Source organism: Rhinoraja longicauda, chromosome 1, assembly GCF_053455715.1.
Source record: "Rhinoraja longicauda isolate Sanriku21f chromosome 1, sRhiLon1.1, whole genome shotgun sequence".
In the NCBI taxonomy this organism is placed as follows: Eukaryota; Metazoa; Chordata; class Chondrichthyes; order Rajiformes; family Arhynchobatidae; genus Rhinoraja; species Rhinoraja longicauda.
The window spans coordinates 50,953,980-50,980,734 of NC_135953.1; the positions used below are offsets into that span (position 1 = coordinate 50,953,980).

The 26,755-nt window shown below is 41.8% G+C and overlaps 1 protein-coding gene across 7 annotated transcripts in view; it reads right to left on the reverse strand.

Moving 5' to 3' along the window:
- pde4d (phosphodiesterase 4D, cAMP-specific) overlaps nucleotides 1-26,755 on the reverse strand; it is an 805,358-nt gene that overhangs the window by 56,310 nt on the left and 722,293 nt on the right. For 6 of the 7 annotated variants that reach the window (XM_078397174.1, XM_078397165.1, XM_078397202.1 and 3 more), the window contains one exon: nucleotides 8,834-8,946. In XM_078397174.1, the coding sequence (XP_078253300.1) occupies nucleotides 8,834-8,946 (113 nt within the window). Of the gene's footprint in view, nucleotides 1-8,833; nucleotides 9,158-26,755 lie in introns of all 7 variants that reach the window. The other variant, XM_078397212.1, reaches the window with a different exon arrangement.

Consider the following 26,755-nt stretch of genomic DNA (forward strand, 5'->3'; position numbering starts at 1 on the left):
GCATGACCTCAATACAGCTCTCTCCTCCATCAGTTATCCTTCAGATATTTTATCCAAACAAAACACCACCCACGAATTGTCGACATCCACAACCCTCCAATGTCAACACCTGCCAGAAAAAATAGCATCTGCATTTTATTTTGCTTTTGGAATACCTCCTTTTCCTGCATTTATCAGACTATTGAATGGACCTCTCAGAAGCCAAGGATGAGTTCCTTATAACCCAATCTGCCATGTTGTGGTCCTTGCATGATTTTTTGAATCTCTACTTTCTTGGTTGCTGTAACACTATAATTTGCACTGCTTTATTTTTCTTTTTTTTCAGTTGTATTCATGTACAGTTTGATTACACTCTTGTATGGTATGATTTACCTGGACAGCAAACAAACGTTTTTCACTGCATCTCATAGAGTCCACGTGACAGTAATAAACTAATACCAAATCCAACTGCTTTTTGTATTATATCAGGCATTGTACATCAATGTAAGCAGATTTTTCAACAACATTAGGAAATAAATTTCTCTGGTAGACTAATTACAATTATGCATTTTTTATTTTTTTTTATCGTCTTTTTTGGGTCTTGCTTCATGTTTTTTGTACTGTTAGATATATTTATGAGGTATTTTCAATAAAGTAACATTATCCCATGCAATCTTAAACATCTTACACTAAATTAGTGAATGACTATTTTACAATGTAAATTCATATCTATGCATGTATGTTTTGGGGTCATTTTGTTTAATATGATGAGAGTTCATTGAAAAATGAAAGTTCTGCAGGGAATTGCAACTTAAATGGTTTTCAGAACTAACTGAACTATAGTGCGGACAGCTACAGCAGTCAATGTGCATTACCTTCTACAACTTTAGTGTTGCTTTAACAAAGCAGCATTGCAGCCAGTGGGAAAAGAAATTCCACGAAGAATGGTTCTATCTTGAATCTCCCCTGAATGAAATGGTGCTTGGCAGTTGAAAGCAAAGGATTTTCTTTGCTGTTTCGCTTAGAGAGTTTCTTTTAATTTGTCTGAGCTCTATTTGTTTCCATTTATCGACCAGGCAGTGGTCGATGCATCCAGTAATGGATGCAGTTGTTCACCAGTATGCTTATCAGCACATTAGAGATTAAGACATGGGAGCTGTCAAAACTCTTCTGGAAATCGTTTAAAGATCCTTTAGAGCAGCTTACTATTCTTTAATGTTATTTCAGACTGGCCCAGTTAAGAATCAATTCCTAGCCATCTTTTAGAGATTCCATTTCAAATGTACTCATGCTTTGAGAAACGCATCACATATCAACTCAACACCATTACAGTTCTAAAATAAAAACAGAAAATGCTATAAATGCTCAGGATGGTGGAATTTAACTGCTGATGAAAGACTTCAATTGAACCAAGCACTGTTATTAATGTCCTTTGCGCATTGACGTCACTTTGCGTACAACTCAACAATGCATAATAAATGCACGTCTGTCCATTTCCTTCCATAGATGCTGCCTGAACTACTGAGTTCCTGCAGCAGTTTGTTTTTTCCTCAATGCAAACTAAAAGGTTGGGCAAAACTTTTCACTGTTAAGATAGTTGCTTAACTTTTCAGTATTCACTGAAGTTAAATACTGTTAACTTATTTCAAAGCCCTTCAAAGTAATTGGCCTCTGATTGAATTTAACTACAGTCTGAGATGATAAGAATTGTGCTAAATCTAAGACTTTTCCCTCTCAGTCAAGACCATTAATTATTCAAATTTTAAACAGTAAAACATCTATTTAATTCTTATTTGAAATACTGTTGGAATTGTAGTTTCAGATTTCAATTTTAGTACATGCACTGGCACTTTTTCAGCAAAGCTGCATTTCCAGTTTCTTTTTCTCCAACATCCCCATGAACAGTGTACCATGAACAGGTGTACCTCGACTTTCAGAAAGCCTTCAACAAGGTCCCACCTACGAGATTAGTGGGCAAAATTAAAGGACATGGTATTGGGGGTAGGGTACGGACATGGATAAAAAATTGGTTGGCAGACAGAAAGCAAAGAGTGGGGATAAATGGGTCCCTTTAAGAATGACAGGCAGTGACTAGTGGGGTACCGTAAAGCTTGGTGCTGGGACCGCAGCTATTTACAATATACATTAATGACTTTGGATGAAGGGATTAAAAGTACCATTAGCAAATTTGCAGATGATACAAAGCTGGGTGGCAGTGTGAACTGTGAGGAAGCTGCTATGAGGTTGCAGGGTGACTTGGACAGGTTGTGTGAGTGGGCGGATGCATGGCAGATGCAGTTTAATGTGGATAAGTGTGAGGTTATCCACTTTGTTGGTAAGAATAGGAAGGCAGATTATTATGTGAATGGTGTCAAGTTAGGAAAAGGGGATGTACGACGAGATCTGGGTGTCCTAGTGCATCAGTCACTGAAAGGAAGCATGCAGGTACAGCAGGCAGTGAAGAAAGCCAATGGAATGTTGGCCTTCATAACAAGAGGAGTTAAGTATAAGAGCAAAGAGTTCCTTCTGTAATTGTACAGGGCCCTAGTGAGACAGCACCTGGAGTACTGTGGGCAGTTTGGTCTCCAAATTTGAGGAAGGATATTCTTGCTATTGAGGGTGTGCAGCGTAGGTTTACTAGGTTAATTCCCGGAATGGCGGGACTGTCATATGTTGAAAGACTGGAGCGACTAGGCTTGTATACACTGGCATTTATAAAGATGAGAGGGGATCTTATCGAAACATATAAGATTATTAAGGGGTTGGACACGTTAGAGGCAGGAAACATGTTCCCAATGTTGGGGGAGTCCAGAACCAGGGGCCAGTTTAAGAATAAGGGGTAGGCCATTTAGAACGGAGATGAAAAACGTTTTCAGTCAGAGAGTTGTAAATCTGTGGAATTCTCTGCCTCAGAAGGCAGTGGAGGCCAATTCTCTGAATGCATTCAAGAGAGAGCTGGATGGAGCTCTTAAGGATAGCGGAGTCAGGGAGTATGGGGAGAAGGCAAGAACGGGGTGCTGATTGAGAATGATCAGCCATGATCACATTGAATGGTGGTGCTGGCTCGAAGGGCTGAATGGCCTACGCCTGCACCTGTTGTCTATTGTCTATAACAGCATTCCACAATGCAGAAGTTGCCACCAAGACTCAACTGTACATTAACTGAAAATATCTCAGTTTCCAGAAGCACTTTTGCAAAATTTCAATGCAATTAGTTCTTACCCAATTACTTCTTGCAAAAAACTGTTGATCTTTTCATATCATATCATATATATACAGCCGGAAACAGGCCTTTTCGGCCCTCCATGTCCGTGCCACCCAGTGATCCCCGTACATTAACACTATCCTACACCCACTAGGGACAATTTTTACATTTACCCAGCCAATTAACCAACATACCTGTACGTCTTTGGAGTGTGGGAGGAAACCGAAGATCTCGGAGAAAACCCACGCAGGTCACGGGGAGAACGTACAAACTCCTTACAGTGCAGCACCCGTAGTCAGGATCGAACCTGAGTCTCAGGCGCTGCATTCGCTGTAAAGCAGCAACTCTACCGCTGCGCTACCGTGCCGCCCAATGTACTCACTTTATCCCCACAGATACAGTCTAAGATAACCTATCCCAAAAATACAAATATTGACGACTTATGCTATCAGGATCCCTCCATTAGAATACTGGGGCATGCAACAACTTTTGTTTTCTTCGGCACTGTATGGAATCAATAGTGGATGGGCACAAAAGGCTGGAGTAACTCAGCGGGTCAGGCAGCATCTCTGGAGAAAAGGAATAAGTGGCGTTTTGGGTCGAGACCCTTCTTCAGACACCTATTCCTTTTCTGCACAGATGCTGCCTGACCCGCTGAGTTACTCCAGTCATTTGTGTCTATCTTTGGTTTAAACCAGCACCTGCAGTTCCTCCCTACACAGCAATAAGGGATGTCTTGCTGTCTGGTCAAGTGAACATGGGTTCAAGCCTCTCGCAAGTTTTGGCACACAACCTCGGATGGCACCATGGTGACCTAATTTAGACAGCATCTTTATTATCTTTTTGGGTGGCCGGGTGGTTGAAATTTGCCACCCACCAACAAGGCTCATTTGCCATTTGAAATTTGCCACCAACAAGGCTCATTTGCCATTTACGACCAGTATTATTCACATGAGTATAAAAGTCTCCAAAAGCCCAGCCACCATTGAAAAACAAAAAAGGTGAAGTGCTGGAAATCTGAATTAAAATAAAAAAATGCAGGAGTTAATCAGCAGGTTAGAACTGATGAATGGTCATTGACCTGAAGGGTCATTAACTCTGTTTTCATCTCCATAGATACTGCCTGACCTGCTGAATATCCCCAGATGGTACAGGAGCCTGGAAACAATGACCTCCATGTTCAAGAACAGCTTTTTCCCAACAATCATCAGGCTCGTGAACACTGCAGAACACTGACCATAATGATACTGTAATTCTACTCTGGAGACGCTAGAAACTGTAGATGCTGGAAATCTGAGGAAAAAACAAAATGCTAGGGGATTTCAACGTGCCAGGCCTGGCCTGGTGAGTTCCTCCAGCACTATGGTTTTTGCTCATGTTCTCCTAATGGTTGTTTTCATATGGACCTTGGTTTTACACCATCATGGTCTGGTTACCAGGTACTACTGATTATTAATGTATTGTATTACTGATAACTGATTATATCATTAAATCATATCTTTATTTGAGTAATATCGTGTTAATGGGCCTGTAAAACTGCAGCAAGTAAAACGTTCATTGTGTTCATTGCCGGTACATTTGACAATTAAATATCGTGACAATTTAGCCAAGGAATTATCCATGCCTCCATAAAATAAAAGCCTGTCACATAGGTTAGAAAATAATCGTTTTTTCATACTCTAGTATATCAGTAATTCTTTGGACAAATTCTCCCAGACAATCAACCCAACTTCATGTACTGAATTTAAATTTAATTCTTAATTTAAGATTATATTTTCAGGAAAAATATCTTGGCACAAAAAATATTTGACATCACAGTGCCGAAGAAATTGTAAATCCAAGTTAATGAATGATTGATTGTGGAACATGTTGATCTGTATCCGAGAAAATGAAGAAAAATGGAAATCTGAATGGTGCAAAGGGAGGATTGTTACCATAGTATGGTGATTTCTGATACCATCTAAAGCTATAACTTGAAAACAGTGTCAAATCCCAGCACTCTATTAGAAGTGTCATGTGCCATTTGCAATAATTACAATGCTTTACATAGAATTTATAAATGTCTCTCCATTATGGTATAACAAAAAAAATTGCATATCCACAGTATAATTGGCAAATTTTGTTAAGGTCATAAGTGATTGGAGCAGAATTAGGCCATTCGGCCCATCAAGTCTACTCCACCATTCAAATCATAGCTGATCTGTCTCTCCCTCCTAACCCCATTCTCCTGCCTTCTCCCCATACGGAGCGGCACGGTGGCGCAGCGGTAGAGTTGTTGCCTTACCGCGAATGCAGCGCTGGAGGCTCGGGTTCGATCCTGACTACGGGTGCCGTCTGTACGGAGTTTGTACGTTCTCCCCTTGACCTGCGTGGGTTTTCTCCGAGATCTTCGGTTTCCCCCCACACTCCAAAGACGTACAGGTATGTAGGTTAATTGACTGGGTAAATGTAAAAATTGTCCCTAGTGTGTGTAGGATAGTGTTAATGCGCGGGGATCGCTGGGCGGCACGGACTCGGTGGGTTGAAGGGCCTGTTTCTGCGCTGTATCTCTAAATCTAAAAAAAAATCTAAATCATACCCCTGACACTCGTACTAATCAAGAATATATGTATCTCTGCCTTAAAAATATCCATTGACGGCCTCCACAGCCTTCTGTGGCAAAGAACACAGATTCACAACCCTCTACTAAAGAAATTCTTCCTCATCTCGTTCTTAAAGGAACGTCCTTTAATTCTGAGGCTATGACCTCCAGTCCTAGACTCTCCCACCAGTGGGAACATCCTCTCCACATCCACTCTATCCAAGCCTTTCACTATTCAGTAAGTTTCATTGAGGCCCCTCCTCATCCTTCTAAACTCCATCGAATACAGGCCCAGTGCTCTCAAATGATGGAACCCTTGTATGTTATTAGAATTGATACTTAAGGTTGCTTTACAACAGAATTCAAATTATAATCACTTCCCATATATATATATATATATATATATATATATATATATTTGATTTCATTATACTTTGCTTACAAAAGCTTTGGAAAAATTACATTATCTGCCAATGATACAGCTGGATCTTGATCAGTTGAGCTGGTAGGTTGAGGAATGGTTGATGGAATATGATGTCAAATGTGAGCTGTTGCATTTTGGCATGTCAACTAGGGCAGGACCTTCACAGTGAATGGCAGAGCCCTGGGAGTGTTGTAGAGCAGAGGGGTCTGGGAGTACAGGTACATAGTTCCTTGAAAGTGGCATCACAGGTCAATAGGGTGGACAAGAGGCTATCAACACATTGGTCTTCATAGGTCAGGGTATTGAGTATAGATGTTGGGGTGTTATGTTGCAGTTGTAAAATAAATTGGTGAGGCCGCATTTAGAGGATTGTGTTCAGTATTGTTTACCCTGCTATAGGAATGATGTTGTTAAGCTGGAAAGAATGCAGAGAGGATTTACAAGGATGTTGCCAGGACTTGAGGGCCAAAGCTATTGGGAGAGGTTGCCCAGGCTAAGACTTTATTCCTCGGAGTGCAGAAGGATGAGGAATAATCTTATAGAGATCTAGAAGATCCTGAGGGGAATAGAAAAGGTGATTGCATAGTCGTTTACCCAGAGTAGGGAAATCAAGTGCCAGAGGACATAGGTTTAAGGTGAGAGGGGATAGATTTGATAGGAATCACACTACGGATGGTGTGTAAATGGATTGAGCTGCCAGAGAAACTAGTTGTGGCAGGTATTATAACAACATTTAAAAGACATTGGAAAGGTACAAGGGTATTAAAGGTTTAGAGGGATATGAGCCAAACACGGGCAGGTGGGAATAGTGTGGATAGGGTATCTTGGACAGCTTAGGCAAGTTGGGCCACTGGTCCCGTTTCTGACTCTATGACTCTAATATCTTTCTCTCTATTTCTTTTGAGACAGTAACATAAGCAGTGCCCTATATATTGTGATGATTAAATTATAAACCTGTCCCCTATGTCACAGTAGTGGCTGAGGTGGACAAATATCTGCCTTAATAAGTATATCGTAGGAAGGAACTGCAGATGCTGGTTTACACCGAAGATAGACACAAAATGCTGGAGTAACTCAGCGGGACAGGCAGCATCTCTGGATAGAAGGAGTGGGTGACGTTTCGGGTCGAGCCTCTTTTTCAGACTGAGAGTCACGGGAGAGGGAGACACAGAGAAGGAAGGATAAGGTGTGAAAATGAGAAATGTGGTCGTAGAGCTGGACAGGCGGAGGATTCACAGAGGGGCAGCAGTGAGAGAGAATATTGCAGAACTCTCGTCAGAGAACTTCTTCAAAGTAGGCATACCTTGAGGAGATTTCTCATTGGAGCAGACAAAATGTATAGGAAGGAATTGCAGATGCTGGATTACATGCAGATAGACACAAAGTGTTGGGGTAACTCAGCAGGCTGATTGCTGGAGAGAAGGAATGGGTGACATTTCGGGTCGAGCCTTTGCATCCATTTGCAATATAATCTGGTAATTTTAAATTATGACTCCCAAAACTTCCATCAAAACATCAGACTGGAAAACCCTTTAAATTACAATGTGCTTCATTCATTGTACTTACTGATGAAAGCTTGTACTAAATTCAAATTACACAGTGTTGGACGATCAACAATATTTGTACAAAAAGTATTCCATTAGAATTAGAATTCGATTTTGAGACCAGCTTATTGTAACTCTAAATTTGTCTCAGAGAAACAAACACAAAATGATCAGAAAGCATTTAAATTCTTAAACTGCAGACTGGAAATACCACCACAGCAAAATCGATGAAAATATATTCTTTTCAGTGAAGAATATATTTCAGAAAATATATTATTGACAGTAGATAAATAGGGCCCGTGGTCAGATTATTAAAAAATGAACAAGCTTTTGTCTATATTCTTACCCCAAAATATATAATATTATGCTGCAGTTACACTAATTTGATCTATGTTGATTACAATGTAATAGAGAGATAAAACCATTTGATCGCAGAGGTTCGGTGTGGGGAGCAGGCCACCTATTTGAGTCCTAACTTAGTGCGTGTGTTGATTCTTAATGAGGCTGTTTTTTCATAATGTTTACAGAATATGACCAAGATATTAAACAGGATACTTTCCATTGAAACATCTTTCTTGCCCTCGATCAGTCAGATCTTGATCACTTGCAGTATTTCAAACTTTTATTGCTTTACCGGTGCACACTTACTAAATTTTATTCATGAGGCTCAACGTTACATCACAACACTTATTATTTGATCTTATAGAGGTGCATAAGATCATGCACAGTTTCTTGCCCAGAGTAGGTGAATCAAGGACCAGAGGACATACGTTTAAGATGAAGGGGAAGAGATTTAATAGGAATCTGAGGAGTAACTTTTTCACACAAAGGGTGGTGGATGTATGGAACAAGCTGCCAGAGGCGATAGTTGAGGCAGGGACTATCCCAACATTTAAGAAGCAGTTAAGACAGGTACATGGATAGGACATGGACCAAATGCTGGCAGATGGGAACTAGTATAGCTGGGACATGTTGGCCGGTGTGGGCAAGTTGGGCCGAAGGGCCTGTTTCCACACTGTATCACTCTATGACACAATTTCTGCCTCAAATGTTATCCAAATAGGTCAGGTAATCAATAAGCCACGGCATCAACGACCTACCTTGTTGGAGGCCATTTCACTGACAGAATTCCTGGTTTGCAGGGTCTCCAGCTGGTCCAGGCACCAGTCAAGCTCCTCCAGAGTCTCTGTTGCAAGTTTTTGGTAGGCCTCCTCTGCGAACAAACAGATGAATGGAAGTTCAGCTTTTGAACTTTTTACAGGTTTAGCTTTGATAGTGTAAGGGTCCACCATGTCGCACAAAGCCATGTTCGGGTGACCAGAGCTCACACATGAGTTGTCCTTCATAATGTTATCCAACAAAATATAACTTCAGGAAAATATCCCTTTCTCTTCTCAATCCAAAGCGTTGGGATTTTGATTTTTCTGCAGGAGAGGAAAACACACTGTAGCAGGTTCGTCATTCAGAAACAGAACACAATGAATGAAGAATTCTCTCTTTGTCCATCCTTTGAACAACTGGTGCTGTTAAAGCCAGAGTGAACAAACTTATTTCGCCTGCTGAATATTTTCCATAAAATGAGTGGAAGCTTTTATCCTGAGCCAGGTACTTGAGTCAGTTTCACATTTCCAATGAAAATCTCTCCATGACGATTCCAAATGATTTTGTAACTGCTCCACAGCTGCTCAGCTGCATGTATGAAACTATATGAAGAAGCCTGTACGTCCTCTCAGTAGCTCAGAGAATACTCATTCCAGCTCCAATAAGACAGAAACAAGGTTTCCTGTTTTTTTCTGTTTTAACTGACATCCAATCATTCATTTCATTTTTAGAAAATATGACTACTTTATCTTCATAATGCGAGAATCAGTTAGTGGACTCTTATGTGGCATCACACAACTAACAAACTTGCCCTCTCCTTTGAACCAGAAGCATTAGTGCACGGTACAAGCAAAGAGCCGGGCTGACTATAAATCCTGGCATGGAGTTCTGCACAGGATCAGGATCTGGCATTTCTCCAGGGAGAAGAAAACAAAACAAACAGGTTTTCTGCGACATTCTATCATATTAAAATATATTGAACAGATTATGCATATGTCTATTTATAACAATTTCTTGTTAAATCTGAAAACATAAAGCAGAAAGACAATGTTTGTGTTAAAAATATCACAAATGCTAACTGGAAAAATGCCCGAGGATCAATAACTCTGAAAATATAGCAAAATCTGAAAGTTATTTCTGTCAATAAAATTCAATGTACAATTATTAATTAATAATTGGAAGAATTCTTATCTTAGAATCATAATGTTTAAGTTTCACTTCAGAGCCTTTAGCATAAAAATGTGAGATGATGTAAAAATGAAATGTTGAAGAATAGCTGCAGTAGCTAGCTGCCTGTGGGATGTGTTCTTAAACATAGGTCCTGATTGAGTGCAAGGATACCAATAGGTCCCATGCCATTACTTTGATGAAGAGCAAGGGAGCCAGGTGCCCTGGCTAATATTCAGCCATCAATCAACACCATTAAAAGCAGATTACCTAGTCATTATCTCATGGCTGTTTGCGAGAACTTGCTGAGAGTGAAGTTACTGCCATATTTCCTGCATTGCACAAATGATTATATTTCAAAACCATTTCTTGGGCTTTAAAGCACTTTTGGGAAATGGCGGAAGGAGTATGAAAGACCCTGTGTAAATCCAACTTGATTGTGTTTGTTACAGCAATAGTTCAAATATATATTTCATAGGACTATCTTGGTGGTGCTGAAAAGCACTAAATAAGTGCAAGTCTGATTTTCATAATGGTAGGTCAGTCATCTGCTTAAACAATTTTAAACTTTACATTGCTGCTGAAATTAAAGTAAAATTGAAATGGTATCTAATCACCTGCATACCAATGATGTGCTGTGCTATCTACAAGTGTCCTATGTTATCTTGCCAGGAGGCTGCTTGAAAGAGTAGTGGTTAGATCAGATCTTATAAATATAGGCCATTTATATATATAGGCTACATATGTCGGCCTAAAATTTATATGTCAGCATGAGTTCCCAGGATGGCTTGTTGGGGAAGAAATTCACGCAAGTTCTACACAAGATCACCGGACAAAAACAAACAGTATGGGAACTTTATATACAAAGTGTTTCTAGAACTCTAATCTCTAAGGTCCCTATTGATACCAATAGTTTGCCAACAGGATCAGGCTGGGTAATTGCCTCAATCACTGAAGAAAACAACTGCTAGTTTTATGAAATATTCAAATATTCATGGGTCATGGGAACCCCCATGCATCAGGCCAGACACACTCATCTACACATATTTTGGCACACATTCCGCTATGCTGTCGATGGCACAAACACTTTCTATTCTCTTTCTAATGAAGGGGCCTTCTGCCAGCCCTGCAAACTAGTGGGGTTATTCCTGGATGCCACTGGCGCTGACTAATTCTGCAACCCCTTTCCCCCCCCCTCCATCGACTCCCCATATATTACAGTCAATGACCGAGAGGGGACAAATCTCATTTTAAATGATGAAGCAAAATGGGCATTACCTTATTGAGAGTCAGTTTTCCATTCCACCCAGTTCACCAACACTGGTTTGAAAATATTGCACAAGGCCAATTTTGTTCTCATTTCATTTTGTAAAGCACAAATCACACTCAATATGCTATGCTTAATTTTAATTCTGCCTGGTCAATAGGAATATGGCAAACAAGCAGTTCAACAACAGGGGGAAGGCATTTTGCATTGAGTACATTAAGGATTCATATCAGCTGTCATTTTAATGATAGGGTTTCCAGCAACACCAGGGCCACACGCCTCAGGCATGCAAAGCTTTGAACAGTTAAATGTTGGTGTCCAGTGATATCATGTGAACTCATGAATCTCACACATATCCTTGTGACCTGCCTCCCAGCAGCATGCTGGATATGTGGAAATAAGGACTTGCATTTGGTCAGGAGCATTGTGCACTTCCTCAGGTGTCAAGTGAGCTTGATCAGGTGCCCAGAGAGATTGCCGAGTGCACACTCAAAATCTTAAAAAGGTCAAAGACATGGAATTTATAAAAAGTCCTTTAAATGTTCTGTAGTATGTTCTCTGGTGCTATTCAGTAAACTAAAATCTATTAACAATATGAAAAGGGGATGGGAGAGTACCCTGGGAAAAAAATGTAACCATGATTAGATGTTAGAGTTACAGAAAGAAGCAGCAATCTTGTCAGATCTTACTGTTGGCTCACCACTAAATTCCTGTCATCACTTGATGCTCTCTTGTGCGTAACAGTGTCTCGAAGTGGGAGTTTATTTTGGTAACAGGATTCTTTTAAATGCGTCATAATGTGATTAAGGTAAATTGCAATGAAATTAGACTGTAATCTGACCTTCATTCCATCAAATGGTAAGATACTTCAAAAACAACTCAGCACTATAACTCCTTTTGCAAACACCTGTATAAAAATAACTTGTACTTTGCTCCACAACATTTTGAATTAAAAAGAATGAGCAAGTACACAATTTGATTCTCCCACTTTAAAAGGTTAGATTTTTTTGAGGAATGGCAATCAACTTTTCTGCAAGTTTTATTAAAAATAAATGAAAATGTTTATTCACCACCCAAGACTGCTACCAGCAAAGAAAAACTGCCAGTGAGTGACGTGGTTCCACGCTGTATGAAATACAGTGACCACAGTACAGTAAAAACAAACACCTACTTTCCAGCTTCAGTAACAGTAGGTAACTTACACTAGTAAATCCTGAACAACAGTAACCATCGCGGAAATGGCCATAATGTTATTTCAATACACTGTCAAATAAACCTAAAACACAAAAATTCACTGCCACAGGAAGGGGGGACCTCATTGAAAAATACAGAATAGTGAAAGGCTTGGTTATAGTGGATGTGGAGAGGATGTTTCCACTATACAGAATATAGAGCTTTATTTGTCATTTGGTACCGAGGTACCGAACAAAATTACATTGCAGTCACACACAAAAAAAAAAGAACACAAGACACATGACCCCAACACAAACATCCATCACAGTGACTCCAAACACCCCCTCACTGTGATGGAGGCAACAAAACTTCCACTCTCTTCCCCACGCCCACGGACAGACAGCTCGCCCCCGACCGACCCGCACAGTCCCCGCGGCTGAGCCGCACCGGGCGCTGAAAAGTGGGAGAGTCTAGGACGAGAGGTCATAGCCTCAGAGTTAAAGGACGTTCTTTTAGGAAGGAGATAAGGACAATAAGGAGGGGCCCTTTCCTCAACTACTTTAGTCAGAGGGTGGTGAATCTGTGGAATTCTTTGCCACAAAAGGCAGTGGAGGCCAAGTCAGTGGATATTTTTAAGGCAGAGACAGATAGATTCTTGATTGTACAGGTGTCAGAGGTTATGGGAAGAAGGCAGGAGAATGGTGTTAGGATGGAAAGATAAATCAACCATGATTGAATGGTGGAGTAGACTTGTTGGGCCGGATGTCCTAATTCTACTCCTTTCACTTATGACCTTATGATCTTAAGGCCGTGGAGGCCAAGTAAATGGATATTTTTAAGGCAGAGATGGATAGATTCTTGATTAGTACGGTTGTCAATGGTTATGGGGAGAAGGCAGGAGAATTGTGTAAGGAGGGGGAGATAGATCAGCCATGATTGAATGGTGGAATAGACTTGATGGACTGAATGGCCTAATTCTGCTATTCTCCTATCACTTATGAACATGAAAAAAAGATGACATTATATAACATTTCCAGATGATCAAATGTCAAATCCAGATGTGAAAAGAAATAATAGCCAAATCCTATCAGGTAATAAATATTTTTGCAAGTTTGGCTATTATTTTTTGCTCTATTTCATAGTGAGCTGGTGTGTTTATACCTTTTCTTATAGCATGATATTAGAAAGGTTCAGGCAACAACTCAGCTGGTTGTCAATAGACAATAGACAATAGGTGCAGGAGTAGGCCATTCAGCCCTTCGAGCCAGCACCGCCATTCAATGCGATCATGGCTGATCACTCAATCAGTACCCCGTTCCTGCCTTCTCCCCATACCCCCTCACTCCGCTATCCTCAAGAGCTCTATCCAGCTCTCTCTCGAAAGCATCCAACGAACTGGCCTCCACTGCCTTCTGAGGCAGAGAATTCCACACCTTCACCACCCTCTGACTGAAAAAGTTCTTCCTCATCTCCGTTCTAAATGGCCTACCCCTTATTCTCAAACTGTGGCCCCTTGTTCTGGACTCCCCTAACATTGGGAACATGTTATCTGCCTCTAATGTGTCCAATCCCCTAATTATCTTATATGTTTCAATAAGATCCCCCCTCATCCTTCTAAATTCCAGTGTATACAAGCCCAATCGCTCCAGCCTTTCAACATACGACAGTCCCGCCATTCCGGGAATTAACCTAGTGAACCTACGCTGCACGCCCTCCATAGCAAGAATATCCTTCCTCAAATTTGGAGACCAAAACTGCACACAGTACTCCAGGTGCGGTCTCACCAGGGCCCGGTACAACTGTAGAAGGACCTCTTTGCTCCTATACTCAACTCCTCTTGTTACGAAGGCCAACATTCCATTGGCTTTCTTCACTGCCTGCTGTACCTGCATGCTTCCTTTCATTGACTGATGCACTAGGACACCCAGATCTCGTTGAACTCCCCCTCCTCCTAACTTGACACCATTCAGATAATAATCTGCCTTTCTATTCTTACTTCCAAAGTGAATAACCTCACACTTATCTACATTAAACTGCATCTGCCATGTATCCGCCCACTCACACAACCTGTCCAAGTCACCCTGCAGCCTTATTGCATCTTCCTCACAATTCACACTACCCCCCAACTTAGTATCATCTGCAAATTTGCTAATGGTACTTTTAATCCCTTCGTCTAAGTCATTAATGTATATCGTAAATAGCTGGGGTCCCAGCACCGAACCTTGCGGTACCCCACTGGTCACTGCCTGCCATTCCGAAAGGGACCCATTTATCCCCACTCTTTGCTTTCTGTCTGTCAACCAATTTTCTATCCATGTCAGTACCCTACCCCCAATACCATGTGCCCTAATTTTGCCCACTAATCTCCTATGTGGGACCTTGTCGAAGGCTTTCTGAAAGTCGAGGTACACCACATCCACTGACTCTCCCTTGTCAATTTTCCTAGTTACATCCTCAAAAAATTCCAGTAGATTTGTCAAGCATGATTTCCCCTTCGTAAATCCATGCTGACTCGGAATGATCCCGTTACTGCTATCCAAATGCTCAGCAATTTCGTCTTTTATAATTGACTCCAGCATCTTCCCCACCACTGATGTCAGACTAACTGGTCTATAATTCCCCGTTTTCTCTCTCCCTCCTTTCTTAAAAAGTGGGATAACATTTGCTATCCTCCAATCCACAGGAACTGATCCTGAATCTATAGAACATTGAAAAATGATCTCCAATGCTTCCACTATTTCTAGAGCCACCTCCTTAAGTACTCTGGGATGCAGACCATCAGGCCCTGGGGATTTATCAGCCTTCAGTCCCATCAGTCTACCCAAAACCATTTCCTGCCTAATGTGGATTTCCTTCAGTTCCTCCATCACCCTAGGTTCTCCGGCCCCTAGAACATTTGGGAGATTGTGTGTATCTTCCTCAGTGAAGACAGATCCAAAGTAACGGTTTAACTCGTCTGCCATTTCTTTGTTCCCCATAATAAATTCCCCTGCTTCTGTCTTCAAGGGACCCACATTTGCCTTGACTATTTTTTTCCTCTTCACGTACCTAAAAAAACTTTTGCTATCCTCCTTTATATTATTGGCTAGTTTACCCTCGTACCTCATCTTTTCTCCCCGTATTGCCTTTTTAGTTAACTTTTGTTGCTCTTTAAAAGAGTCCCAATCCTCTGTCTTCCCACTCTTCTTTGCTATGTTATACTTCCTCTCCTTAATTTTTATGCTGTCCCTGACTTCCCTCGTCAGCCACAGGTGTCTCTTACTCCCCTTAGAGTCTTTCCACCTCTTTGGAATAAATTGATCCTGCAACCTCTGCATTATTCCCAGGAATACCTGCCATTGTTGTTCTACCGTCTTCCCTGCTAGGGCCTCCTTCCAATCAATTTTGGCCAGCTCCCGCCTCATGCCTCTGTAATCCCCTTTGCTATACTGTAATACCGACACTTCCGATTTTCCCTTCTGCCTTTCCATTTGCAGAGTAAAACTTATCATGTTGTGATCACTGCCTCCTAATGGCTCTTTTACCTCTAGTCCCCTTATCAGATCAGCGGCATCATTCCTGTGAATCCTCATCTCAACTACCGTACATCCACTTTCACGCCCACCTTTACAAAATGTCATCTGCCTTTCGTCATGCTCGACAGGTTCTTCTCTCTCTAACACCCTCTCTGCACTGCTGAGACGATCTACTTCCTTCCTTTACCCAAGACTATCTTACACTCTGTACTCATCAAAGAAAAACCTATCCTCTTGGGGCAAAAAAACAAACTAAACGGAGGGAAGCACCTGTGGATGGGAAAGGGATGAGTATGAAGTGAGCTCGTATCAAGTGGCGAGCGGAAGGGTGAGACAGGTAGATGATAGGGTTTCGACCCAAAACGGCACCCATTCCTTCTCTCCAGAGATGCTGCCTGTCCCGCTGAGTTGCTCCAGCATTTTGTTTCTATCTTAAGTGATAGGTGGAACCAGGTAAGGTGGAGCTGAAGGGCAGATAGAGCCAGGTGGGGCAGGAGGAGGGAGGAGACTAAAAACATGGACTGGTGGGTGATATGTGGAAACAGATAGGAAAAAATGAAAGGAGAGAGGACGCAGGTGGACACTAGGAGTGGGAAAGGAACATGACTCATAAAAAAAAGATTCGAAAAGAGGGAGGACCTCACTAAAACGTACAGAATAGTTAAAGGCTTGGATAGAATGGATGTGGAGAGGATGTTTCTACTAGTGGGAGAGTCTAAGACTTGAAGTCATAGCCTCAGAAATAAAGAACATTATTTTAGGAAGGAGATGAAGAGAATTTCTTTTAGTCAGAGGGTGGTGAATCTATGGAATTTGTTGCCACAAAAGGCTGTGGAGGCAAAATCGGTGGATATATTTAAGGCAGAGTTGGATAGATTCTTGATTAGTACGGGTGTCAGAGGTCATGGGGAGAAGGCAGGAGAATGGGATTAGGAGGGAGAGATAGATCAGCCATGATTGAATGGCGGCGTTGACTTGATGGGCCGAATGGCCTTATTCTACTATCACTTATGATCTTATGAAATGTCTGGACAAGCTAAAGATTGTCTTTAAAAAAGATCGGTCCGAGATGCCGCGGCCATATCCGACAGCAAAACCGAGCAATGCTGAGATGTCCCAGCCTTCCAATGGGGAATGGCTTTCCGTTGAAGTCCCCATTGATTTCAGGGACTGCAGGGTGGAAGGATTTTAGGAAGGATAGGAAAAGACACACTTTGCACTGACTTTTAAAAGTGTAATATTATAAATTATTTCAGGTAATATATATATATTTTTTTTAATGTATTAAGTATTCATTTGGAAGATATTTATTCATTTGGGTGTTAATCGTTTTTTTATTGCCTCTGCATGGCAGAAGCATATGTAAAGCCTCACTGCTTTGCAACTCGCTAAACTTCCACACCAGGCCCCCCCACTTTGGCGCCTATCAACGCTTTCAGGACAGTTTTTCCCCACAATGAGCTTCCAGAGACCTTGCTGCCACTGGAACTAAGCTGGTGGGATCTTGATGAAGGATCTGGATCAGCAAGAGCCGGACTATTATCATAATTCTACACAAAGTATGTACACTTCAGACCTCCGACAATAAACTGGAACTAATTCGAACAAAGGACTTATATTGATGGAAACAGTCGCAGTGAGGGAGGGGGAAGAACAATGGAGGACCCGGTGTGGAGGGACTGCCATGAGGGAGGGGGCTGGGGGGAGGGAAGAAGAAAAAGGGGGAACTGGCACAGGATACTTTGTAACTTTATAAGCGCTCTTTATGTGGCGACTGTTTGCGTACCTTGGGTATGCAAGCAAAGAATGTGACAACAAAGTATTCATTCATTCAGAAACTGTGCAAGAGCAAATAAAAGAGGGCCTCACTCAGCACTGCAGTCACTACAGGCAGCCCTGTGGATATTTGCATATTTATGCATGATTATTTCTATTTAAATAACAACGTCATTAGACACAGTGACTTGACTTCATTTATGAAGCAATTCCTGTTCTGTTTTCTAGCTGGGCCACAAAATGGGGAAGAGGATTTGTAGATGTAGGCAAATAGTTCACCCTGGCAAAGGGTTGAAATACATGGGGACAAAAGTTTAAAAACAAGAACTTACAAGTAAGAAAGGAAGTGAAACCTTTTTTTAAAGTTCAAGGTTATAACTGTTAAACAAATTAGAATGGCAGCTTGCTGCGAGGATGCAATCAAAATACGTCAAGTAAAACTAAAGACGAGGTATGGTGGATAAAGCTCTATGTAGCAAAATTAGGAAAAAAAAGGAAAATTATTATTTGTTTCCTTAAAAATCCTCAATCAGTGCAAGTCTTGTTTGTGGCAACAATAAATGGCATAAACCACGGAATATTCATCAATTATCTAAATATTTCCTCTAAGGAAATGCGTGAGATAATCATTTATTAATGCAAGTGAAATATCCATGCTTTTCATATTTGTAAATGTGCAGCAAAAACAAATGGCAGTTGCTATAATTTGTCACTTTAATTGATTGTATATTATGTGTTATGAATTGGTGCATAACGTCACTTCACACCGATCAAATCTACTGTACGTTCACGGTACACAATGATACCTGTTATAAAGAGAAAGATTAAAAATACGAAGACCTCTCACACAAGAAGCATGTGCTGCACTGCAGATGCAGTGAGTGGGGTATTGTGAAGAACATGCTGCCAGAGCAGAAGGCTCATTACGCATGCCCACTGAAGGATTTCAAAAGTCGATTTTGCGTCAGTGTTTATGTACCTGATAATGCGGCTGATTGTTTGAATGCAAGTCCGTCCTAAACGTTTACTTATTCACAGAGACAACTTGAACTATAATATGATGATAAACATTGTTTATTGTCTGGTACAATGTATAAAGCTTGAAAGTACACTTTTTTTCTCCTTGCCAATTTCTTCACCAGTCCTGATTAGACTGTGTTTATTTTCAATTGTAACTACTGAACAAGAAACAATGAGATAGACGGCTCACGTAGATGGCTGCTTTGAACGGCAAATGAAATCTTCTCATAAAAATACACATTCTTCATAAAAACATATCCTGTGCCTGGTTGTGGAATGGTAAGATGTCCACTGTATCTCTTTCAATGATTTAGAGTTATTGATACGAGGAGGAAAGCACAGTATGTATTTATTTGTACTGTTTATTGTACATTCTGTTTATAGTTTACCAAACAAATCTACTGTTTTACAATTTTCTCCATGACTACTCTTTGAAAGGGTGCTAAAGCAGGCTGTGTGATGGTTTATGGAACATGACTGATTGCATGTTCACTGACCTTTCTGAAGCTTCAATTATGCCAGGAAAGTGCTGGGAAGAAAACTTGGAATTCAGGTGCTGTAGCCAAAAGTAGGCTTTTAAGAAGACACAAGGAACTGCAGATGCTGGTTTACAAATAAAACACAAAGTGCTGGGGGTAATTCAGCGAGTCGGGCAATATCTGTAGAGGGAATGGACAATGGTTGTCAGGACAGTGCCTGTGGTCAGGAGCAAACCCTGGTCTCTGATGCTGTGAGGCTGCAACTCTACCAGCTGTTCCACTATGCTGCCTGTATCTTACATCTTTGTGTCTACATTTACCTTCAGCCTGGCTTATTTCCTTCTCCAAGGTTTAGAGCATCAGACTAATGGTTTCCATGATTCGTCTGCTGTCCTTTCTTATTCCTTGCCCCAACCCACTCCAAATGGTCGAGCATCATGCAAATAAAGCAGTCCCATCAATTCCCACTTAACTGGCTGCCTGCACCTATTTTTCCTATCAGGGATAACTATACCTTGCCTCCCTCATAATTCCCCTTGCCCTGTTTAAGGGCAGGAACTGGAATTACCTACGGCTTCATCTCTTGTGCCTTTTATCTCTTCACTACTTCTACCTTGTTCCTACTTTGTTTGTTCAATTTATCCCCACAAAACATGTCAGGGGTTATGGAGAATGGGGTTGAGAGGGAAAGATAGATCAGCCATGGTTGAATGGCAGAGTAGACTTCATGGGCCGAATGGCCTAATTCTGCTCCTAAAACTTTTGAACGATGTTTTGAGTCAGGTCCCATCGTCAGACTGATTTGAGTAGGAGCTGGAAAAAAAGAGGTGGAGCGGGACAATTCTGGCAACTGATAGGTGGATCATGGTGAGGGTTTTTTTGTAATCGGCAAATGGGTGGGCAAAGGCCAGAGATAAAAAGTAAGCAAAAAAATGTAAGATGAGGAGAGAAGAAGAGTGAAATGCAATCCCTACATTTAGGTTTAAAATAATTTTTAAAAATAACAATGTTGCAATCCTCACTTTACACTACCATAAACCAAATAATTCAATTCTGGCTATTTTCCTGGGGATCAATTACTTTTGAGCTTACTTGTGTGCATAAGTTTATTTCTTTATCTCCTTCTCTTTTGAATTCCCATTGCTATACGTGTACAATTTCATTAAGAACATTAGAAACAGGAGTTCAATTAGACCAGTTGGTTCTGAGACTTCCACCATTCAGTGAGGTCAGAGCTGTTCAAAATTGCACCAGCAGCATTTTCCCCTATCTCTTCTTATAAAAGTCTGAATTTATAGTTCAAATGTCTATCAATCTCATCCTTGAATGTAGTAATGGACTCTGCCTTCATAGTTCTCTGGTTGGAGAAATCCAAAGATTCACAAGCCTCTGGGAAAAGAAATTTCTCCTCAACTCTGTCTGAAATGGCCAAGCCCATTTTTCTAAAACTATGCCTCATAGTTCTGGATCTCCCACCATGGAAACATCTTTATGGCGTCATGCTGTCAATGGCCCTCGGCATCTTGTATGGTTCAATTCATTCCTCCATTCTCGAATTAGTACCGACCCAAACTATGCAACTTTATTCAGGTGTCAACCACCTCATCCCAGGAATCAATCCAGTGAATCTTCACTGCACTGCCTCCAATGCACGTCCTTCCATTATGGCTCGATTGTAATCATGCATTGTCTTTCCGCTGGTTAGCACGCAACAAAAGCTTTTCACTCTGCCTTGGTACACGTGACAACAAACTAAACTAATATAGAAACTAAAGCTGTACACTGCACTGTGGTCTCTCCAATACCTTCCAAAGCAGCATCAAAGCTTCCTCATCCCTCTAGGACTACTCGAAGGTGGGATTGGGCTGAGCAGCTCTTTTTTGACTAGCAGAGATGCAAATGGTCGAATGTCCTCCTTCTATCTTGTAAATGTACAATGATTCTATGATGATTCGTATCTATAATGGATGTTGAAATGGGAGCAAGTAAAGCTGCATATTGTCAAGATGATAGAACAAGTATAATTGACACGGATTTAGACACCCATCAGCCAGCGTGTAAGTGTTTCACACCAGGGCATCAGAGATGTCCTCATTCTTCAGAAAATGGGGCTTCCCCTCTCCCATTATAGATAAGGCTCTCACTAGGGCCTCTTCTATATCCCGCAACTCCACTCTTGCTCCCCCTCCTCCCATTCGTAAAATAAGGACAGAATCCCCCTCGTTCTCACCTTCCACCCCATCAGCCAGCGTATCCAACAAATCAACCTCCAACATTTCCGTCACCTCCAACGGGACCCCACTACTGGCCACATCTTCTCATCCCCTCCCCTTTCTGCGTTCCGCAGAGACCGTTCCTTCCGTAACTCCCTGGTCCACTCGTCCGTTCTTAACCAAACCCCCCCATCCACGGGCACTTTCCCCCGCAACCGCAGGAGATGCAACACCTGTCCCTTTACCTCTCCCTTTACCTCCCTCCCTCAACTCCATCCAAGGACCCAAACAGTCTTTCCAGGTGAGATAGAGGTTCACTTGCACCTCCTCCAACCTAATCTATTGCATCCGCTGCTCCAGATGTCAACTTATTTACATCGGCGAAACCAAACGCAGGCTCGGCGATCGCTTCGCTCAACACCTGTGCTCGGTCCACGTTAACCAATCTGATCTCCTGGTGGCCGAGCACTTCAACTCCCCCTCCCATTCCCAGTCTGACCTTTCTGTCATGGGCCTCCTCCAGTGCCATAGTGAGGCCCACCAGAAATTGGAGGAACAGCACCTCATATTTCGCTTGGGCAGCTTGCAGCCCAGCGGTATGAACATTGACTTCTCCAACTTTAGATAGTTCCTCTGTCACTCTCTTCCCCTCCCCCTTCCCCTTCCCAGTTCTCCCTCTATCTTCCTGTCTCCACCTATATCCTTCCTTTGTCCCGCCCACCTGACATCAGTCTGAAGAAGGGTCTCGACCCGAAACGTCACCCATTCCTTCTCTCCTGAGATGCTGCCTGACCTGCTGATTTACTCCAGCATTTTGTGAAATAAATACCTTCGATTTGTACCAGCATCTGCAGTTATTTTCTTACATGAATGTGTTAAAAAATAATGCTCTAGTGGGAATAATTAATTCCCCTTTAACAGCAGCAAAAGTACAAGAGAGATTTGAACAGTTTGCCCCAGAGGTAATAAATAACCAGACAGGATTTTAATCATCATGGAGATTAGTGGAATCAAACTGACAAAAGCACTTTAAGGAATTTGTTTATGGAATGCTTGTGGGAATGCATATTTCCTGGAGCAATATGGCATGGAAATATCCAAGGGATAGCCTCTTAGATCTTGTCTTCTTTAACTAGACAGCATTAATTGGAAATCTCACAGCAAGAAACTCTATAGGGAGAATGGCAGGCAGAATTTCAGAATGGCAGGCAGTAACTAGTGGGGTACCGCAAGGCTCGGTGCTGGGACCGCAGCTATTTACAATATACATTAATGACTTGGATGAAGGGATTAAAAGTACCATTAGCAAATTTGCAGATGATACAAAGCTGGGTAGTAGTGTGAACTGTGAGGAAGATGCTATGAGGTTGCAGGGTGACTTGGACAGGTTGTGTGAGTGGGTGGATGCATGGCAGATGCAGTTTAATGTGGATAAGTGTGAGGTTATCCACTTTGATGGTAAGAATAGGAAGGCAGAGTATTATCTGAATGGTGTCAAATTAGGAACAGGGGACGTACAACGAGATCTGGGTGTCCTAGTGCATCAGTCACTGAAAGGAAGCATGCAGGTACAGCAGGCAGTGAAGAAAGCCAATGGAATGTTGGCCTTCATAACAAGAGGAGTTGAGTATAGGAGCAAAGAAGTCCTTCTGCAGTTGTACAGGGCCCTAGTGAGACCGCACCTGGAGTACTGTGTGCAGCTTTGGCCTCCAAATTTGAGGAAGGATATTCTTGCTATTGAGGGCGTGCAGCGTAGGTTTACTAGGTTAATTCCCGGAATAGCGGGACTATCATATGTTGAAAGACTGGAGCGACTAGGCTTGTATACACTGGAATTTAGAAGGATGAGAGAAGATCTTATCGAAACGTACAAGATTATTAAGGGGTTAGACACGTTAGAGGCAGGAAACATGTTCCCAATGTTGGGGGAGCCCAGAACAAGGGGCCACAGTTTAAGAATAAGGGGTAGGCCATTTAGAACTGAGATGAGGAAAAACTTTTTCAGTCAGAGAGTTGTGAATCTGTGGAATTCTCTGCCTCAGAAGGCAGTGGAGGCCAATTCTCTGAATGCATTCAAGAGAGAGCTGGATAGAGCTCTTAAGGATAGCGGAGTCAGGGGGTATGGGGAGAAGGCAGGAATGGGGTACTGATTGAGAATGATCAGCCATGATCACATTGAATGGCGGTGCTGGCTCGAAGGGCCGAAGGGCCGAATGGCCTCCTCCTGCACCTATTATCTATTGTCTATTGAGAAGTAATCATGAAATAATGGAATTTTATATTCAATTCAGAAATTATGATTTATTTGCAAGAAAGGACACTTCTATAGATAGGCGGGGCAAATTGGCTTTGGTAGGTCAATATTTGAATGAAATGTTTGCAATAGATTTATCATGATAAACTTTTTTTTAAAATCTCTTTTGTATCCCTCAGATGCACATTCCATTGTCAGATAGAGTCTTGCTGCACAGAAACATGCACTTCAGGTCAGGGCAACCCTATTCTGCCCACATTTCCAACAACTCCCCCTCCTCCTCACTCTGGAAATTTGCAGTGGCAAATTTACACCTTGAACCTGCATATTTTGTGGGATGTAGGAGGAAATGGGAGCACCTAGAGGAAACCCACCAAGTTACCGGGAGAGTGAGCAAACTCTATACAGAGTCAGCAAACTCTATACAGAATCAGCGCTGTGATCAAGATTGAACCTTGGTGGCTGGAGCCATGAGGCAATAACTGTACAAGCTGCAAATTGGGAGATGTATAGAGAAAAGACATCTGTCTGCGCCTGCATTGGGTACCTGCTACGAATTACTTTTCTCCTTGCTGCCACCAGCAGCTTGGCTGGGATTCACCCATGGCTTCAACCCAAAGAAGATTCACCCATATTCTTTGGGGTATGGACAGGCTGGTGTCCATATCCCAAAGAAATAGTGGCAGGTTAATTGGCTACTGCAAATTGGTTAAATAGAAAGAGAATCAAAGGGGAGTTGGAGGGCATGAGAGAGACGGTAGACTCCAAGGCTTAAGGAAAACTGGTCTGTAGAAAAATGAAACTGCAGATGCTGGTTTACAAATGAAGCCACGTAGTGCTGGAGTAACTCAATGTGTCAGATAGCATTACTGGAGAATATGGAGAGGTGATGTTTCAGGTCAGGAGTCTGAAGATGGGTCCCAACCTGAAATGTCACCTATCCATGTTCTGTAGAGATGCTGCCTGACCCGTTGAGTTGCTCCAGTACTTTGTGTCCTTTTTTTGTACGGGTGATCGGTCTGTTGGGAGTCAGAATAAACTTCATGGGAAAAATGGCTTCCTTCTGTGGCATAATAAGTTGGGGAACACCAGCAACTTTTGCCAGAGCATATTTTGTGTAAACTTAAAAAACAAAAGCTTTAATAGTCATATGACTAATGTAGCCATCAGCCATGATCACATTGAATGGCGGTGCTGGCTCGAAGGGCCGAATGGCCTCCTCCTGCGTCTATTGTCTATTGTATTAATATTGTGCAAAACGTAGCTCTACAAACCTAAGCTTTTCCATTCTCATTACATATATGTCATATTAAGTGATTTAAAATTTAAAAATAAATATTGTGGCATCGGAGCTGGCGCCAGGATCGGCATTGATGGCACCAACATTCGCGGTTGGGTGAACTCACATGATATATTTTATTTACAGTTGTAAGAAAGTCTTGGACCACATGTAGTGGCTGAACCTCACTGCCCCTCGCCCCTCGCCCCTCGCCCCTCGCCCCTCGCCCCTCGCCCCTCGCCCCTCGCCCCTCGCCCCTCGCCCCTCCCGCCCCTCTGGTTGGGTTGCCTGGGTTTATAAGGAATAGGCTGATGAGGCTCAGGTGGGACAATCTGATGCCAACTAATTGGACCTGGCTGTTACCAATGATGCTGGGGATTGCCCTCTCCTGGCCTGTCAGCCAGTGTTAGGGATCAGAGCAGCATCCGAGAGAGGGGGTGCTGTCACAATATGCAATAGAGAAACGTATAGAATAGAACGCGGAAGACAATGTGTCATTTCTTGGTCCAAGAGTTCTTAACCTACACGAGTCCAGTGAAATGAAAAAATAGTATATCTTGTACATCTTGGACTGGATAACATTTTGAGTATTCCAAATGCCAAGTTCTTAACTGTAACCTGTTTCTACTACAACCCCATCCTTACCTTCAAGTGATTAAATGTGCGTTAACCATATAATCTCAATAAACTGTAACAACTGCCCTTGATGTTTAAGCACCTTTTAAATTTGATTTGATAAAATGTTTATAAATGAGAAGCACTTTGTAAGCATTGTTTTCTTGGTGCTATGATTAGAAACCAGAGGTCAATTACAAAACAATGATCTTACCTCAGGGCTGCATGTACAAAATACATAACACTTAAGTGGTGTTTTCTGAGAATATATAAAATTTATGCACTCCTCAATGAGATTACCATTTAATTTGCAGGAGTTCACATTTGCCCTTTATGTTTCTTTTGACTACATTTATAGATGAGAATTTAGGGTTAACCACAATGTTCTCCTATTGTCATAACTCTGTTCAAACAGTAAATAAAGAAACAGTTCTATGTTTACATATCAGTTGTGCTGCTGTACACATTTCATTGTGCTGTATTGGACTGATAGCAATAAAACACTTGACTGTAAGTGATACATATTCACCACAAGGTTGTCAGCAGGAACGCTTGGCTTCTATTATTAAAAAATTCAAATGATTATTCAGATCTTTATTTACAATAGATTTTGTTAACATGTGACGCCACAGAAATCACAATGCAATGACAGATCTGAGAAGAATCACCATACTTTCATTCATTATGAAGGAAAATAGAAGCTTATGAATGAATAAGTGATACAAAAACACACAAACCTTGCCACAACCAAGCCCAATCCCCCCCCCCCCCCAAAACCATTGGACAATCAAAACTTCGGACTATCTGACTGTCACCCACAGATATGTTGGCAGGGTGGCGCAAAGGTAGAGTTGCTGCCTTACAGCACCAGAGACCCGGATTTGATCCTGACTGCAGGTATTGTCTGTACGGAGTTTGTACGTTCTCCCTGCGACCAAGCAAGTTTTTTTCTGGGTTCCTCCCACACTCCAAAGATGAACAGGTTTGTCAGCTAATTGGCTTGGTAAAATTGTCAATTATCCCTTGTGTGTGTAGGATAGTGTTAGTGCGTGAGGATCTCTGGTCGGTGTGCATTCTGTGGGCCGAAGGACCTCTTTCTACGCTGTATTTCTAAACTAAAATTATTATTGAAGCCTTGACTGCTTCCTTCAATGACATAGATT